General features: G+C 43.4%; 1 protein-coding gene across 1 annotated transcript in view; it reads right to left on the bottom strand.

Annotated features, from left to right (window-relative positions):
• LOC122541799 (glutamine--fructose-6-phosphate aminotransferase [isomerizing] 1-like) overlaps positions 1-11849 on the bottom strand; it is an 86887-nt gene extending 75038 nt beyond the window's left edge. Inside the window, exons 1-3 of the mRNA XM_043678794.1 lie at positions 11735-11849; positions 6116-6223; positions 2468-2575 (exon numbers count right to left, since the gene is read on the bottom strand). Of these exons, the coding sequence (XP_043534729.1) occupies positions 2468-2575; positions 6116-6223; positions 11735-11741 (223 nt within the window). The 5' untranslated portion in view covers positions 11742-11849. The remainder of the gene's footprint in view (positions 1-2467; positions 2576-6115; positions 6224-11734) is intronic.
• Positions 11850-18813: the final 6964 nt, after the last annotated feature.

Genomic DNA, 18813 nt, shown 5'->3' with positions numbered 1-18813 from the left:
CAGAAGTTTGGATTCAAGTCCACCTTGCTGGTCATAGAGGGGTCATTCATGACATTGCTCAACGGCCCAACAGTAACAGCCTGGCAGAGGAGGCTCAAAGGATCGAATCCTGTTCCTATTGTCTAATCAACCTGGGAATCCTTCGCCCACCTCCCAACTATAACCACAAAGGAAAAGAGAAGTATGCTTGAAGATTTGCTTAAATAAATCCCTACAGCAAAGCACAAAAGCCAGTATATTCCTTTTGAAGTTTGATACTCTGTTTCTTATGGTTCCATTTCTGGAAGTTCTAGTACGGTGCGCAATACACCAGGGTCATTGATTAAAGGGTGTATTTGCTGACACACTAAGTTAGGGAGCACAGTCACTGCCCAGACCCAATGCCTGTGATGTCACTGACAAAGACATCACAGGTCTTTTACTACATGAAAGGGTAGGGCTGTCCAAACGATTGTTCCTGCGGTTGTTAGAATTCCTCAATGAAATGTACTCCTTTTCAAATAAATCTCTGATTTGGACAGTCACACAACATAGAAGAAGTTGGCGCATCAAGTTTGTGCCAACTTATTTGCATTAATCCCACTTTCCAGCACTTGGCCTTGAAAGTTGCAGCAATTCAAGTGCTCATCCACATTCTATTTAAAACATTGTGTGGCTTCCCATCTCCACTAGCTCCAGACCTCCTCCATCCTCAAATCCCTTCAACTTAAGAGTTATGACTCCTTGTTATTGACTATTTAACTCAAGGGGAAAAAAACTCCTTCCTATCCACGCCCCTCATAGTTTCATACATAACACAGAATTTTAAATCTTGTGTGACCTTACTGCGCCAGTCTAATATAATGATTCAGAGCCGTAGTCATTACAGAGACAAGCGGGAGAGTGTGCCAGGCGCCACGGCAACAGATCTGTGAGCGGAGTGCCAGAGTGGGGCTGTGAGTACAACACCGACGTCAGCTGCTAACTTCCTGTATCTGGTGCACATCAATGATGTCGGTGGCATGGACTTCCTGTGCGAGAGAAACGGGGAGATCCACCACAATATATACCAGGAAAATAGGTAGGTATTCCAAAATAGGATATGCTGACCTTGGAGAGGGTCCACAGTAGGTGTACAAGAATGATCTTGGGTCTGAAGGGCTTGTCACATGAGGAGCAGTTTGGAACTGTCGGTCTATCCTTAATGGAATTTAGAAGGATGGGGGGGGGGGGGGGGGAATCTCATTGAAACTTACAGATTACTGAGGCGCCTGGATATGGAGAAGATATTTCCATTGGTAGGAGAGACTAGGACCTTGATGGCACAGCCTCAGAGTGAGGAGATAACCCCTTAGAACCGAGATGAGGAGGAATCAGAACAGCACGATGGTTCACTGGTTAGCACTGCTGCCGCACAGCACCAGGGACCTGGGTTTAATTCCACCCTCAGGTGACTATGCAAACTCCACACCTTCTCCCCGTGTCTGCATGGGTTTCCTCCGGGTGCTCTGGTTTCCTCCAACAGTCCAAAGATGTGCAGGTTAGGTGGATTGGCCATGGGAAATGTAGACGGCCAGGGGTAGGTCAGGGAGGGATGCTCTTCAGAGCGTCGGTGTGGACTCGATGGGCCAAATGGCCTGCTTCCGCACTGTCGAGATTTTATAAAGAAATCTCTTCAGCCAGTGGGTGATGAATCTCGAACTCATTGCTGCAGACTTAGAGGCCAAGTCATTGAGTGTCTTTAAGACAGAGAAGTTGATTAGGATGGGGTCAAGGGTTACAGAGAAAAAGGCAGGGGAATAGTTTGAGAAACATACCAAGCATGATCAAATGGCAGAGAACTCTCGAAGGGGTGAATGGCCTAATTCTGCTCTTCTCTCTCTTTTATGGTCTTAAGGTGTCCCAACAGCAATCCCTACAGAATTCAACTATAAAGCTTGTGTCGATCCAGAAAACACCCATTCATCACTACTCTTTGGTCCCCAGCCAATCTCAAATCCATGTTGTAATTGCCCAAAGTATACCCAAAGCTTTAGCATTGCGCACACATCAGTTGTGAGCCACCTTATGAAATTTGGAAGCCCATACATACCACATCAACTGTATGACCATCATCAAACGGTGGCACAGTGGTTAGCACTGCGTGAATTGGCCATGCTAAATTGCCCGTAGTGTTAGGTTAAAGGGGTAAATGTAGGGGTATGGGTGGGTTGCGCTTCAGCGGGTCGGTGTGGACTTGTTGGGCCGAAGGGCCTGTTTCCACACTGTAAGTAATCTAATCTAATCTAATCTAAACAGAAGAACGGGCAGGGAGATGGGAGGAGTCGAGTGTGGGATACAAACACCAGCACGGATCAACCGGGCTGAATGATCGTAGTCTGTGCTGTTAAAGGCCATTTTACAAAAATGAATCTCAATAATTTAAAAGCCTATTAAAGAGGGAATATGTTCTTCAGGGACCCTGCATCTCAACGCATGTGAAACTTACTGTTTACTTCCTCTTCCAAGGTCTTTATTTTCCCATTTCTTTTAATGATAGAGATTTGTTTCCCTTTGTCTTCCCACTCCTTGTTGTTACCTCTGTCAATTCCAATGCCTGGTAAGAAATTCACAAGAGATATTTGTATTCAACAATTTGCATTCATATAGCAGCCAATACACCAAAACAGCCTTAAATCAACTCACATGGGACTCAAGGTCCAAATAACCTACTGCAACATATTTGACATTGGACGAGAAGGGAAATTAAAATTGAAAAGACAGGGCAGTTTGGCCATTGAAGAATGGCCAAGAATCTGAACAAATGGGTGAGGTGGAGGGGGGGGGGCTGCATCTCAATTACCTCCAACTCTCTCTTCCAATACAGCCTTTACCTTAGGTCCATATATTCCTCCATAACAGCAGTGCGTGTGCGCGTGCATATATACCAGCTGCTCATGTCCGGCTTCAGTTCAAGAAAAACGGGTGGGCGGAGTCCAGAACTAGAGGGCATAGGTTTAGGGTGAGAGGGAAAAGATATAAAAGAGACCTAAGGGGCAATTTTTTCACGCAGAGGGTGGTACGTGTATGGAATGAGCTGCCAGAGGAAGTGGTGGAGGTTGGTACAATTGCAACATTTAAAAGGCATCTGGGTCGGTATATGAATAGGAAGGGTTTGGAGGGATATGGGCCGGGTGTTGGCAGGTGGGACTAGGTTGGGATATCTCGCTGGCATGGACAAGTTGAACTGAAGGGTCTGTTTCCGTGCTGTACAGCTTTATGAGTCTATGACTCTAAACGAAGGGGGCAAGAAAAACTGCCACAGTATTGAGTCAGTTCCAGCACACAGATTTCTTCATTTGCAATTTGGTGTCTTCTACAAGGAATCTATGATGTCCAGCAGCAGACAAAATGGTCAGTCAAATTTAAGGAGCTTTGAAAGGCAGCAAATCAGGGACTATAAATCACACATTATATCACTGCAATGAAACCAAAATAATGATTTGAACAAACAAACTGAGCTGAAAGGGAAGCATAAATATGGGTTCATTTTTAAAAGCAAATGTATTTTATTGAGGAAAAAGAAACAGTTTTGAATGTTCTGAGAGAATGATGCTCCACACTTGTAAAAGTGAGTTTTTTCCCTTGGATTAGAGGTTAGTTAGCATTATTTTATGCTTTAATATGCCATGGGAAAATTGGGTACTCTTGATTGAACAAGACTGAACATTTTTAATGGTTTTCACAGTTCATTGCTCAGGTTAGAGATTTAACCCGTACCACGCTCGAACCATCAGCCAATCGATATAACTGGTCATAGAGTCCTGCAGCACAGAAACAGACCCTGCAGTCCAACCAGTCAATGCTGACTGTAATCCCAAATTAAACTTATCCCACCTGCCTGTGCTTGGCCCAACTTCCTCCAAATATTTCTTATTCATTTAATTATCTAAATGTCTTTTAAACGTTGCACCTGTACCCACACCCATCACTTCCCCAAGAAGTGGCAAATGGAGTACAGCATGGGAAAGTGTGAGGTCATGCACTTTGGTAGGAAGAATAGAAGCATAGACTATCTTCTAAATGGGAAGAAAATTCAGAAGTCTGAAGCACAAAGAGACTTGGGAGTTCTAGTCCAGGATTCTCTCAAGGTAAACTTGCAGGTTGAGTCAGTAGTTAGGAAGGCAAATGCAATGATGGCATTTATCTGGAGAGGACTTGAATATAAAAGCAGGGATGTACTTCTGAGGCTCTGGTCAGATCACATTTGGAGTATTGTGTGCACTTTTGGGCCCCATGTCTCAGGAAGGATGTAGTGGCCTCGGAACAGGTTCTGAGGAGGTTCACAAGAAAGGTCCCAGGAATGAAAAGCTTAACAGATGAGGAATGTTTGAGGACTCTGGGTCTATAAGGTATTCTGTGGAGTTTAGAAGGAGGAGGGGGATCTAATTGAAACATACAGAATACTGAATGGCCTGGTATGGGTGGATATTGAGAAGATGTTTCCATTGGTAGGAGAGACTGGTTGGACTGAAGGGCCTGTTTCTGTGCTGTATGACTCTACGACCTGTAAGGGGCCAGTTCTATTGGTTGGCTGATAGTTAAGAGTGTGGTAGAGGTTAAATCTCTAACCTGAGGGCATAGCCTTAGAGTAAAGGGAAGACCTTTTATAACAGAGATAAAGAGAAACATCTTCAGCCAGACAGTGGTGAATCTATGGAATTCACTGCCACAGAAGGCTGTGGAGGTCAGATCATTGAGTATATTTAAGATGGAGAGAGATAGGCTCTTGATTGTCAAAGGGATCAAGGGTTACAGGGAGAAATTGGAGAATGGGGTTGAGAGACTTGTCAGCCATGATTGAATGGCAGAACAGACTCAATGGGCTGAATGGCCTAATTTCTGCTCCAATGTCTTATGGTCTTAAGTTCATTCCATACACACACCACTCTCTGTAAAAAAGAAAGTTACCGCTCATGTCCTTTTTAAAAATTCTCCTCTCACCTTAAAAGTAAGTTTGGAAATCCCCTATCCTAAGGGGAAAGGCACCTGCAATTCACCTTCTCTCTATCCCTCATGATATTACATACCTCTGTATGGTCCCCTCAACCTCCCACACTTCAGTGAATAAGGTCCCAGCCTATCCAGTCCCTCCATACAACTAAAACCCTCCATTCCCATTCTGGTAAATCTCTTCTGAACCCTCTTCAGCTTAATAACATCCTTCCTATAACAGGGCGACCAGAGCTGCACACTGCACTCCAGAAGAGGCCTCACCAATATCCTGTACAACGTTAAGAGATTAGGGTCACTAGGAGATTTTAGTTGCTGCAATAGATGGTGTTAATGCTTTTGTTCTACACTGAAGAACTGGAACGAAGCCAACACACTTTTCATTAACAATGTGTTTGTGTGTGACCAGAGTTAACCGTTCCTTTTTCTTCTTAAATTAAAACATTGGCTGGTTTCACTTTCACAACACATAATTCGTATTGCCTCACAAACCTTCAACAGAATACTTATAGCGAGGTACAAACAAATAACAGCATCACAAAGATGCAACACTTCTAGTGCCTCAGTGGTAGCCTGATTGCCTGCAAGTTATGGGCTCAAGTTGCAGTCGGGACATTTGAACGTCAATATTTCACTGAGGGACTGCTGCGCTGATGGCTGCATCACTCGGGGCAGTGCTTCATGGAGAGCTCCAGCTCAATTGGATGTGAAGCATCTCTGGGCATGACTGAAAGAGGAACCTGGTCCAGAAGCTAAATTCCAGCAACGCTGGGATCCCAACAGGAAAATGCCAGAAGTTCTCAGCAGGTCTTACAGTCTCGGTTATTCCCCAGAACTTCCTGACGAAAGGAACATTAACTGCAACGTTAACTCTTGTTCCCAAACCGGCTCAGCACTTCCAGCACACCCTGATCTTCTCAGTGAAGGAGAGGCTGTCCTAGCCAATCCCCTCAATCAACACCGTAAAAATAAAACCGCATCCTTTTCACTGTGGGATACGAGATCAGTAACTGCATTTCCCCACCCCCCCTAACAGTGAACCCCATTTGTTAAGTGTTTCAGAATGACAGGAGGACGTGAAAGGTGCTATGTAAAAGCATTTTTACTTTTCCCCAAGATCATTATTTAAGACAAAACTACTCACCTGCAGAATCGTACCCTCTGTATTCTAGTCTCTGCAGTCCCTTAAACAAAGTTTCAATAATCTCTCTTCTCGTCTGCGGTACGTGATAGTTGAGGTAGGCAAAAATTCCTTGAAAATATAAAGGATGACCGAACCGTTAAGTTTCAGGAGTAATTCTGTTCAAAATAATTTTGTTGATAGATACAGCTCAACGTCCTACTTTGTTGCAAGTTAATTACCTCATGGAACATTGCATTTGTACATTTTGATGACAATAAGAACAGCAATGCCCAGGATACATTGTATATTATTATATTCTGAATATTATTACACACACAAAAAAAATCTCCATGTTGTAGAAATGACAATACAGTCTGACTAATAAAACCCCAAGAATACATCCACCCTTCCCACAGCAAGATGCAGTACCACAAGGATTGATCCCAAGAGATGCCATCCAAGTTAATTGCATGTGGGTTACCCCAGCTAATCCCCCTAAGCAGGATAAACGGGGGCAAACTGGTCATTCATCTCATTGTTATTTGTCGGGTCTTGCTGGGCAAAATATTTGCCCTATAAAACTCACGATGTGGAGATGCTGGAGTTGGACTTGGTGGACATAATCAGAAGTCACACGCCTCCAGGTTATAGTCCAACAGGTTTATTTGAAATAGGTTTATTTACCTGACGTAGGAGTAGCGTTCTGAAAGCTTGTGATTTCAAAATAAACCTGTAGGACCAAAACCTGGTGTCATGTGACTTCTGACTTTCTCCATAAAACATAGACATTCCAAAGTGTTGTCGCTAAGAGGCTTGATGAGATGCTAAACAGTTAGAAGCTGTTTTTTACTTCATTTTGTTACTATTGATCCCCGGAAATATTAAGCCAATGGTTCCCGAACCTTTTACCACTTTGACCTAATTTTGAGGTCAACGTTGCTGTGACCTCAGAGTGACAGGCAGGGGTGACAGTGGTGAGAGCTGGGAGCTAGGCTGGTATTTAAACTGCAGGGTTTTTAAAGGGAAATATAACTACCTTCCGAATGGCTCTTTTGGAGCAGAAGTATAAGATCAGTCAGTTAGGCTGTACCCGCCATTGTTGAAAATTTTAAAAGGGACCTTGCGGCCATTAACGCTCAGTCGGAGCCATCCCTGCTTTGATTTGACTTATTACTTATGCTGTACCTTGGTACACACGACAAGTGTTGTTTTGTGTGCTATACAGGCAGATTGTTACATTCAAAATCCTTCAGGGAAAGAGAACAGAGCGCAGGAAACAGAGTTACAGGTGCAGGGAGAGAGAGAATTCAGAAATTACCTTGGAGAGAGTTCATTCAACACTCTTGATAACAGTGGGGAAGAAGCTTTTCTTGAATCTGTTTGCACCTGCATACAAACTTTTATAATCTTCTGCCTGATGGAAGGGAGTGGACAAGAGTATAACCGGGATGGGGGAGGGGTTTGTGATTATGTTGGTTACTTTCCTGAGGCAACAGGAAGTATAGATGGAGTCAATGATGGAAGGCTGGCTTGCATGGTGGACTAGACTATATGCACAACTCCCTGTAATTTCTTGCAGTCCTGTTTTTTGGAGGGTCGGTGCAGACTCAAGGGTCGATGGTCTTTATCTACATTGTGGGGATTCTACAATTCTACAAACAGTAACTGCCTGCTCCCCACAAATTTATTTTGTGCATCTGCATCTTCTCTCATCTAAAATCTATCAACATCATCCTTAATTCATTTTTCCTCTTGGATGCCTATCTCGCCTCCACTGGCTATTACTAATGATTTCATTTTAGAGTAATATCGTCGCAACTTGCAGTCAACCCTGAGAGCTCTGCAGATTTTTAGACGATATCGAAGGAGAGTTGCCTTCAGAATGACAGCTCCTTTCTGCTGCTGGTCCTAATGTGACAGAATTGGCCACAGATCTCAACGCACAGATCTTTGAGCACATGGGTGGGATATCCCATGAGGTAGTGGGACCTGAGGAGCAGCATTTGCCTCTCATTTTTTCCTTCTCTGCGTCACCATTAAGTATAAAGTGGCTTGATGGACAAGTCTTCAGCATCTTGAACACCAGTGCTGCCACGCTTTGAGGACAGCGTCAGAGTGTTTTTGGAGCATTCTCTCAATCCTCCTTTAGAACGTTGGACAATTTGATCAAACATGTCTGAATCACACTTGATTCGATTTGATTCATTATTGTCACATGTACCAAGGTACAGTGAAGAGCGCTGTCTTGCTTTATAGGCAGATTGAAGTTTGCAAGTGCACCAGGGTAACAGAATAGCGTACAGGATACAATGTTACAGCTGCTAAGAGGGTGCAGAGAGAGATCAATACTAACATTAAAGGGAGGCACTCAAAAGTCCGATAACAATGGGGAAGAAGCTGTTTTGAAGATTCAAGGGTCACAATGGTGGGATAGTTAGAGAGGCAGTAGCAAAGTTACCCTCCTGAGGGTAGCAATTATCAGTTGGTGAACACAGAATGGAAGAGGTGGATTGCAACTGTCCCATCGCAGACACACCATAATGATATAGAATGATCATCTAATTCATCCAAGTCTGAGGAAGGACATTTCTGCTATTGAGGGAGTCCAGCAAAGGTTCACCAGATCGAGTCCTGGGGATGATAAAACAACACGTGAGGAAAGACTGGGTCGGCTGGACTTGTACTCACTGGAATGTAGGAAAATGAGGGGGGGAATCTCATAGAAAGATATAAAATCTGATGGGACTGTTCAGACTAAATGTTGGAAGAATGTTCCTGACGTTGGGGAAGTCCAGAACTAGGGCTCACAGTCGAAGAATATAGGGTAAGCCCTTCAGGACTGGGAGGAGAAAGAATTGCTTCAGAGTTGTGAACTTGTGGAATTCTCGTCCACAGGAAACTGTTGGGGCCAGTTCATTAGATAGATTCAAGAAGGAGCTGGAAGCGGCTAAAGGGATTGATGGAGAGAAAGCAGGAGTGGGATACTGAGACTGCATGAACAGCCATGACCATGTTAAACGCACCTATTTTCTATGTTCTATCCAATCATTTATAATAACTAAAATAGTTATTGCTAAACTGTCTACCTCCCTACAATCAAGTATTCATCTGGGAGAATCATCCAGGGATAGGGAGGCAGAGCAGATGTTTCAGGAAATGCCTTTCTGGGATTTACACATATTCAGTGTCTCAGGGAATTGATTGACATGGAGGGCAGACAGGAAAGTGGAGATCTAAGTTTAAGATTAGCCGTAGCTGAAAATGTGTTGCTGGAAAAGCGCAGCAGGTCAGGCAGCATCCAAGGAACAGGAGAATTGACGTTTCGGGCTGATGCCCGAAACGTCGATTCTCCTGTTCCTTGGATGCTGCCTGACCTGCTGCGCTTTTCCAGCAACACATTTTCAGCTCTGATCTCCAGCCCTCACTTTCTCCTCTAAGACTAGCCACAGTCATGTTGGTTTGTGCAGCAGCAGACTCTACGCCAGCTCCTATCGTGTTTCACCAGACAAATAAAGCTTATCCAAAACAAAAGTTACATAAACCAAATGCGATATGTATAACTAGCTCAGTTAACATGATGTAACCTCTACCCAGTCAAGAACCAGTCTAACTTGTATCTAACAGCTAAGTCAACTCTCATCAAGTAATCTGGCAGTATGTCCTGAAGCTCCCCACTCTTAAATTGTGACCTACAAATTAGGTGACATCAGTAATCATGTTCTTCAAGCCTGTTCCATCATTTGAAAAGATCATGGCAAATTTGTCTGTAGCCCAAATTGAGAATCTCTGATTCCCTTGCCTGATAAAAAAAAATCTACCTCTGTCCAATCTGTTCACGTCCTTTCTAGATGTGTGGCACCTAGAACCACACACAGCCGAGATTTAACTAGTTCAGCATCACATTCCTGCTCTTCTACTACTGCATTAAGTGTATGGCTATTCACCCAGAACATCAAGTCTTGTTTGATAACACTCCAGTGGATTAATTATTCTGACAAAAGATACCGCACAAATGCAAGTTGTTGTACAGCTATGATTTGCAGGCGTGTTAATGGTAAAATTGCCAACTACCCATAGCCACTGACAACTACAACATAAAGAATGGACTGATACTTTCGTAGGAAGCCTACCAGTGGTCCTGGATATCAGGAGGTTAAATAAACCTGAGCCACAAATCGACCACAACCTCAATGCTCACAGCATACATTCCACTTTTAAGTTTAAAAGTTACAGTTTCAAGTCACTACATATTCAAGCACTTGAGACAAAGCATGTTTAAGACCCTGCAAACATGGGAGTTTTTCAATTGTTCATGTTTCTTATGCCAACACCACAAAAAAAACCCCAAAACATCAGAAAACACAGAGTATGTCCCATGAGAATAACATTAGGGGGTGGGGGGAAATCAATTGAATAGTAGAAAATGACTTCAGTCCCTTTTATTTTCTGCTGCTGAAAATCTAGGTTTTCTCTGCTCAGGAATCTATAGGAAACTCAAGCTAGTATAATTCAAAGGCAGGTCCACTTTACACATGACCATGCACTGAGGTATCAGGACACAGTCAAAAGATGAGGAGATTTTTTTTGGGCTTATTGCACTTAGTTAAAATTCTATCTCATTTCCGCCTGACATAGTTACAAGGGGGGAAAAAAGCCCAATGCCCATAAGGCCATTCTGGCCCACTGTGTTTATGCTGGTTTTAAGAGCAATCCAGACTATCTAATCTTGTGATTTTTAATCCCTGGTTTTTTAGGCCACTGCATGTTAAGTGCACGTCTGAGTGTTGCTCAAGGGTTTCTGACCCTATCACCCTTTCAGTTTTCCAAACGTCCACCACCCCTCTAGATGAAGAAAAGTTCAATTCATACTTCCACCAATTAGTTTGAAACTTTATTTACATGCATCCTTGCTAACAAACAGGGTCTGGATGTAAAGGAGGTATCTAGGCCTCTCAATTTTGTGCAACCGAATTAAATGTATCCTCCGGCCCCGCCTCTACCCCACTACTCAGCCACAAAAGAAACTAACGCCTAATTTCGGGTGCAAACGTGTGGACTCTCATTCCATAATCTCTTAGCTGCCTAGAGTGCCCATTACAATCAGTTTCGTTGTCCAAAGTTGTCAGTGTTGTTTCCCACTGACCAGTAGTCAGTTTGCTCTGAAATCTATTCATAACATGCCTTACCATATGGAAAGTCGAAAAAAGCTAGTGCTCAAATTCTCAAATTTCAAAACCGAAGCTCCATTCTGGTTCACTGTCTTTCCCACCTCTGTCTCTTTAGAGTTTGCAAATTCTGTACCGTCTCAAACAAAAACAAAGGGCGAGAGAAACCGTACCCTGTAAGGACCCTGAATGCAGGCCGGAGGAGAGTTGAGGCAAATGGGGGATTCAGTTAGAAGCTCCCTCAGAGTAACTGGCATCAACAGACGCCGATGCAAAGGGCCCTCACAGAACAGCCAGGAAAAGCTGGTCTGAAAGTGGCTGAGGGTACTTTTAAGAAATGAGACACATGTCCTTAGAAAGGACGGGCTTTTGTTATTTTTCCCCCTATGCCCGGGGGAGGAGGGCTGGGTTCTGAGTGGAGGGTGAGAGGTGCCCGTCCAGATGGAGCCTCAGGCTCTGCCCAGCTGATCCTTACCGCACATAGTTGGTTTCGAACGCTCACACTCCTTTGTCACGGCGGTTGCTGCGCGACGTCTGGCAACTTTCTGTCACAACATTCTACGTGCTGAAGGGGCACGTCACAGCTGGGGCTCCACCTCCGGAGACGAATGCGAAATCTGCAAGACTGCCTCCTCTCGGTCAGGTTTAAAATCTACAAGACTGCCTCCTCTCTCAGGATTAAAATCTACAAGACTGCCTCCTCTCGGTCAGGTTTAAAATCTGCAAGACTGCCTCCTCCAGGTCAGGTTTAAAATCTACAAGACTGCCTCCTCTCTCAGGATTAAAATCTACAAGACTGCCTCCTCTCGGTCAGGTTTAAAATCTGCAAGACAGCCTCCTCTCGGTCAGGTTTAAAATCTACAAGACTGCCTCCTCTCGGTCAGGTTTAAAATCTACAAGACTGCCTCCTCTCGGTCAGGTTTAAAATCTACAAGACTGCCTCCTCTCGGTCAGGTTTAAAATCTGCAAGACTGGCCTCCTCCAGTCAGGTTTAAAATCTACAAGACTGCCTCCTCTCTCAGGATTAAAATCGACAAGACTGCCTCCTCTCGGTCAGGTTTAAAATCTGCAAGACTGCCTCCTCTCGGTCAGGTTTAAAATCTACAAGACTGCCTCCTCTCTCAGGTTTAAAATCTGCAAGACTGCCTCCTCTCGGTCAGGTTTAAAATCTACAAGACTGCCTCCTCTCAGTCAGGTTTAAAATCTGCAAGACTGCCTCCTCTCTCTCAGGTTTAAAATTTACAAGAATGCCTCCTCTCTCTCTCAGGTTTAAAATCTGTAAGACTGCCTCCTCTCTCTCTCAGGTTTAAAATCTACAAGACTGCCTCCTCACTCTCCCCCTCTCAGGTTTAAAATCTGCAAGACCGCCTTCTCACTCTCCCCCTCTCAGGTTTAAAATCTACAAGACTGCCTACTCTCTCTCTCAGGTTTAAAATCTACAAGACTGCCTCCTCTCTCTCAGGGTTAAAATCTACAAGACTGCCTCCTCACTCTCACACTCTCACGTTTAAAATCTGCAAGACTGCCTCCTCTCGCTCAGGTTTAAAATCTGCAAGACTGCCTCCTCACTCCCCCACTCTCAGGTTTAAAATCTACAAGACTGCCTACTCTCTCTCTCAGGTTTAAAATCTACAAGACTGCCTCCTCTCTCTCAGAGTTAAAATCTACAAGACTGCCTCCTCACTCTCACACTCTCACGTTTAAAATCTACAGACTGCCTCCTCACTCTCAGGTTTAAAACCTGCAAGACTGCCTCCTCACTCCCCCACTCTCAGGTTTAAAATCTACAAGACTGCCTCCTCTCTCTTAGATTTAAAATCTACAAGACAGCCTTCCCACTCTCAGGTTTAAACTCTACAAGACTGCCTCCTCTAGCGCAGGTTTAAAATCTACAAGACTGCCTCCTCACTCACCCACTCTCAAGTGTAAAATCTACAAGACTGCCTCCTCACTCTCAGGTTTACAATCTGCAAGACTGCCTCCTCACTCTCCCACTCACAGGGCCTCCTCACTCTCCCACTCACAGGTTTAAAATCTACAAAGCTGCCTCCTCACTCGCAGGTTTAAAATCTGCAAGACTACCTCCTCACTCTCAGGTTTAAAATCTACAAGACTGCCTTCTCACTCTCCCCCTCTCAGGTTTAAAATCTGCAAGACTGCCTCCTCTCACTCGGGTTTAAAATCTACAAGACTGCCTCCACACTCTCCCACTCTCAGGTTTAAAATCTGCAAGACTGCCTCCTCACTCTCAGGTTTAAAACCTACAAGACTGCCTCCTCACTCTCAGGTTTAAAATCTACAAGACTGCCTCCTCACTCTCAGATTTAAAATCTACAAGAGCGCCTTCCCGCTCTCCCTCTCTCAGGTTTAAAATCTACAAGACTGCCACCTCACTCTCAGTTTAAAATCTACAAGACTGCCTCCTCACTCTCAGGTTTAAAACCTGCAAGACTGTCACCTCACTCTCCCACTCTCAGTTTAAAATCTACAAGACTGCCTCCTCTCTCTCAGGTTTAAAATCTACAAGACTGCCTCCTCACTCTCCCACTCACAGGTTTAAAATCTACAAGACTGCCTCCTCACTCTCCCACTCTCAGTCTCCAAGACTGCCTTCACACTCTCAGGTTTAAAATCTACAAGACTGACCTCCTCACTCTCAGGTTTAAAATCTACAAGACTGACCTCCTCACTCTCAGGTTTAAAATCTACAAGACTGACCTCCTCACTCTCAGGTTTAAAATCTACAAGACTGACCTCCTCACTCTCAGGTTTAAAATCTACAAGACTGACCTCCTCACTCTCAGGTTTAAAATCTACAAGACTGACCTCCTCACTCTCAGGTTTAAAATCTACAAGACTGACCTCCTCACTCTCAGGTTTAAAATCTACAAGACTGACCTCCTCACTCTCAGGTTTAAAATCTACAAGACTGACCTCCTCACTCTCAGGTTTAAAATCTACAAGACTGACCTCCTCACTCTCAGGTTTAAAATCTACAAGACTGACCTCCTCACTCTCAGGTTTAAAATCTACAAGACTGACCTCCTCACTCTCAGGTTTAAAATCTACAAGACTGACCTCCTCACTCTCAGGTTTAAAATCTACAAGACTGACCTCCTCACTCTCAGGTTTAAAATCTACAAGACTGCCGTCTCACTCTCCCCCTCTCAGGTTTAAAATCTACAAGACTGCCTCCTCACTCTCAGGTTTAAAATCTACAAGACTGCCTCCTCACTCTCAGGTTTAAAATCTACAAGACTGCCTCCTCACTCTCAGGTTTAAAATCTACAAGACTGCCTCCTCACTCTCAGGTTTAAAATCTACAAGACTGCCTCCTCACTCTCAGGTTTAAAATCTACAAGACTGCCTCCTCACTCTCAGGTTTAAAATCTACAAGACTGCCTCCTCACTCTCAGGTTTAAAATCTACAAGACTGCCTCCTCACTCTCAGGTTTAAAATCTACAAGACTGCCTCCTCACTCTCAGGTTTAAAATCTACAAGACTGCCTCCTCACTCTCAGGTTTAAAATCTACAAGACTGCCTCCTCACTCTCAGGTTTAAAATCTACAAGACTGCCTCCTCACTCTCAGGTTTAAAATCTACAAGACTGCCTCCTCACTCTCAGGTTTAAAATCTACAAGACTGCCTCCTCACTCTCAGCCTTGATCATATTGAAGAACAGCCTTGATCATATTGAAGAGCAGCCTTGACCATATTGAAGAGCGGCCTTGACCATATTGAAGAACAGCCTTGATCATATTGAAGAACAGCGTTGATCATATTGAAGATCAGCATTGATCATATTGAAGAGCAGCATTGATCATATTGAAGGTCAGCATTGATCATATTGAAGAACAGCCTTGACCATATTGAAGAACAGCCTTGCCCATATTGAAGAACAGCCTCGATCATATTGAAGAGCAGCCTTGATCATATTGAAGAACAGCCTTGATCATATTGAAGAACAGCCTTGATTATATTGAAGTGAAGCCTTGACCATATTGAGAAGAACAGCCTTGATCATATTGAAGAACAGCCTTGATTATATTGAAGAGCAGCCTTGACCATATTGAAGAGCAGCCTTGATCATATTGAAGAGCAGCCTTGATTATATTGAAGAGAAGCCTTGACCATATTGAAGAGCAGCCTTGACCATATTGAAGAGCAGACTGGACCATATTGAAGAGCAGCCTTGACCATATTGAAGAGCAGACTTGATTATATTGAACAGCAGCCTTGACCATATTGAAGAGTAGCCTTGACCATATTGAAGAACAGCCTTGATCATATTGAAGAGCAGCCTTGACCATTTTGAAGAGCAGACAGGACCATATTGAAGATCAGCATTGATCATATTGAAGAGCAGCCTTGATCATATTGAAGAACAGCCTTGATCATATTGAAGAGCAGCCTTGACCATATTGAAGAACAGCCTTCATCATATGAAGAACAGCCTTGACCATATTGAAGAGCATCCTTGGTCATATTGAAGAACAGCCTTGACTTTATTGAAGAGCAGCCTTGACCAGATTGAAGAACAGCCGTGATCATATTGAAGAGCAGCCTTGACCATATTGAAGAGCAGCCTTAATCATATTGAAGAACAGCCTTGACCATATTGAAGAACAGCCTTGCCCATATTGAAGAACAGCCTTGACCATATTGAAGAACAGCCTCGACCATATTGAAGAGCAGCCTTGACCATATTGAAGAGCAGCCTTGACCATATTGAAGAACAGCCTTGATCATATTGATGAACAGCCTTGACCATATTGAAGTGCAGCCTTGATCATATTGAAGAACAGCCTTGACCATATTGAAGAGCAGCCTTGACCAGATTGAAGAACAGCCTTGATCATATTGAAGAGCATCCTTGACCACATTGAAGAAGAGCCTTGATCATATTGAAGAGCAGCCTTGAACATATTGAAGTGCAGCCTTGATCATATTGAAGAGCAGCTTTGACCATATTGAAGAACAGCCTTGATCATATTGAAGATCAGCCTTGATCATATTGAAGAACAGCCTAGATCATATTGAAGAGCAACCTTGACCATATTGAAGAACAGCCTTGATCATATTGAAGAACAGCCTTGACCAAATTGAAGAGCAGTCTTGATCATATTGAAGAGCAGCCTTGATCATATTGAAGAGCAGCCTTGATCATTTTGAAGAGCAGCCTTGATCATATTGAGGAACAGCCTTGATCATATTGAAGAGCAGCCTTGACCATATGAAGAGCAGCCTTGACCATATTGAAGAACAGCCTTGACCAAATTGAAGAGCAGTCTTGATCATATTGAAGAGCAGCCTTGATCATATTGAAGAGCAGCCTTGATCAAATTGAAGAGCAGCCTTGACCATATTGAAGAGCAGCCTTGACCATATTGAAGATCAGCATTGATCATATTGAAGAGCGGCCTTGACCTTATTGAAGAACAGCCTTGATCATATTGAAGAACAGCCTTGATCATATTGAAGATCAGCAGTGATCATATTGAAGAACAGCCTTGATCATATTGAAGATCAGCATTGATCATATTGAAGAGCAGCCTTGACCATATTGAAGAACAGACTTGCCCATATTGAAGAACAGCCTTGATCATATTGAAGAACATCCTTTATCATATTGAAGAACAGCATTGATCATATTGAAGAGCAGCCTTGACCATATTGAAGAGCAGCCGTGATCAGATTGAAGAGCAGCCTTGATTATATTGAAGAGAATCCTTGACCATATTGAAGAGCAGCCTTGACCATATTGAAGAGCAGACTGGACCATATTGAAGAGCAGACTTGATCATATTGAAGAGCAGCCTTGACCATATTGAAGAGCAGACTTGATCATATTGAAGAGCAGTATTGACCATATTGAAGAGTAGCCTTGACCATATTGAAGAGCAGACTTGATCATATTGAAGAGCAGCCTTGACCATATTGAAGAACAGCCTTGACCATATTGAAAAGCAGCCTTGACCACATTGAAGAACAGCCTTGACCATATAGAAGAGCAGCCTTGAGCATATTGAAGAACAGCTGGAAATGTGTTGCTGGAAAAGCGCAGCAGGTCAGGCAGCATCTAGGGAACAGGAGAATCGACGTTTCGGGCATGGCTAATGCCCGAAACGTCGATTCTCCTGTTCCCCAGATGCTGCCTGACCTGCTGCGCTTTTCCAGCAACACATTTCCAGCTCTGATCTCCAGCATCTGCAGACCTCACTTTCTTCTCCATATTGAAGAACAGCCTTGATCATCGTGAAGAGCCGCCTTGATCATATTGAAGAACAGCCTTGACCATATTAAAGAGCAGACTTGACCATATTGAAGAAGAGCCTTGATCATGTTGAAGAGCAGCCTTTATCATATTTCAGATCAGCCTTAACCATATTGAAGAGCAGCCTTGATCATATTGAAGAGCAGACTTGACCATATTAAAGAGTAGCCTTGAACATATTGAAAAACAGCCTTGACCATATTGAAGAGCAGCCTTGACAATTTTGAAGCGCAGCCTTGACCATATTGAAGAACAACCTTGATCATATTGAAGAGCAGCCTTGACCATATTGAAGAGTAGCCTTGACCCTATTGAAGAACAGCCTTGATCATATTGAAGAGCAGACTTGACCATATTGAAGAACAACCTTGATCACATTGAAAAGCAGACTTGACCATATTGAAGAGTAGCCTTGACCATATTGAAGAACAGCCTTGATCATATTGAAGAGCAGACTTGACCATATTGAAGAGTAGCCTTGACCATATTGAAGAGCAGCCTTGATCATATTGAAGAGCAGCCTTGACCATTTTGAAGAGCAGCCTTGACCATATAGAAGAACAGCCTTGGTCATATTGAAGAACAGCGTTGACCATATTGAAGAGCAGCGTTGATCATATTGAAGAACAGCCTTGATCATATTGAAGAGCATCCTTGACCATATTGAAGTTCAACCTTGATCATATTGAAGAACAGCCTTGACCATATTGAAGAACAGCCTTGACCATAGTGAAGAACAGCCTTGATCATATTGAAGGGCATCCTTGATCATATTGAAGAACAGCCTTGACCATATTGAAGATCAGCCTTGACCATATTGAAGAACAGCCTTGATCATATTGATGAACAGCCTTGACCATATTGAAGTGCAGGCTTGATCATATTGAAGAACAGCCTTGACCATATTGAAGAGCAGCCTTGACCATATTGAAGCGCAGCCATGACCATATTGAAGAGCAGCCTTGACCATATTGAAGAGCAGCCTTAACCATATTGAAGAGCAGCCTTGACCATATTGAAGAGCAGCCTTAACCATATTGAAGAGCAGCCTTGATTATATTGAAGAACGGCCTTGACCATATTGAAGAGCAGCCTTGACCATATTGAAGAGTAGCCTTGACCATATTGAAGAACAGCCTTGATCATATTGAAGAGCAGACTTGACCATATTGAAGAGTAGCCTTGACCATTTTGAAGAGCAGCCTTGATCATATTGAAGATCAGCATTGATCATATTGATGAGCATCCTTGATCATATTGAAGAACAGCCTTGACCATA

Source organism: Chiloscyllium plagiosum, chromosome 38, assembly GCF_004010195.1.
Source record: "Chiloscyllium plagiosum isolate BGI_BamShark_2017 chromosome 38, ASM401019v2, whole genome shotgun sequence".
NCBI lineage: Eukaryota > Metazoa > Chordata > Chondrichthyes > Orectolobiformes > Hemiscylliidae > Chiloscyllium > Chiloscyllium plagiosum.
The sequence above is the reverse complement of the archived record's forward strand: the minus strand, read 5'-3'. Positions and strand labels throughout refer to the sequence as shown.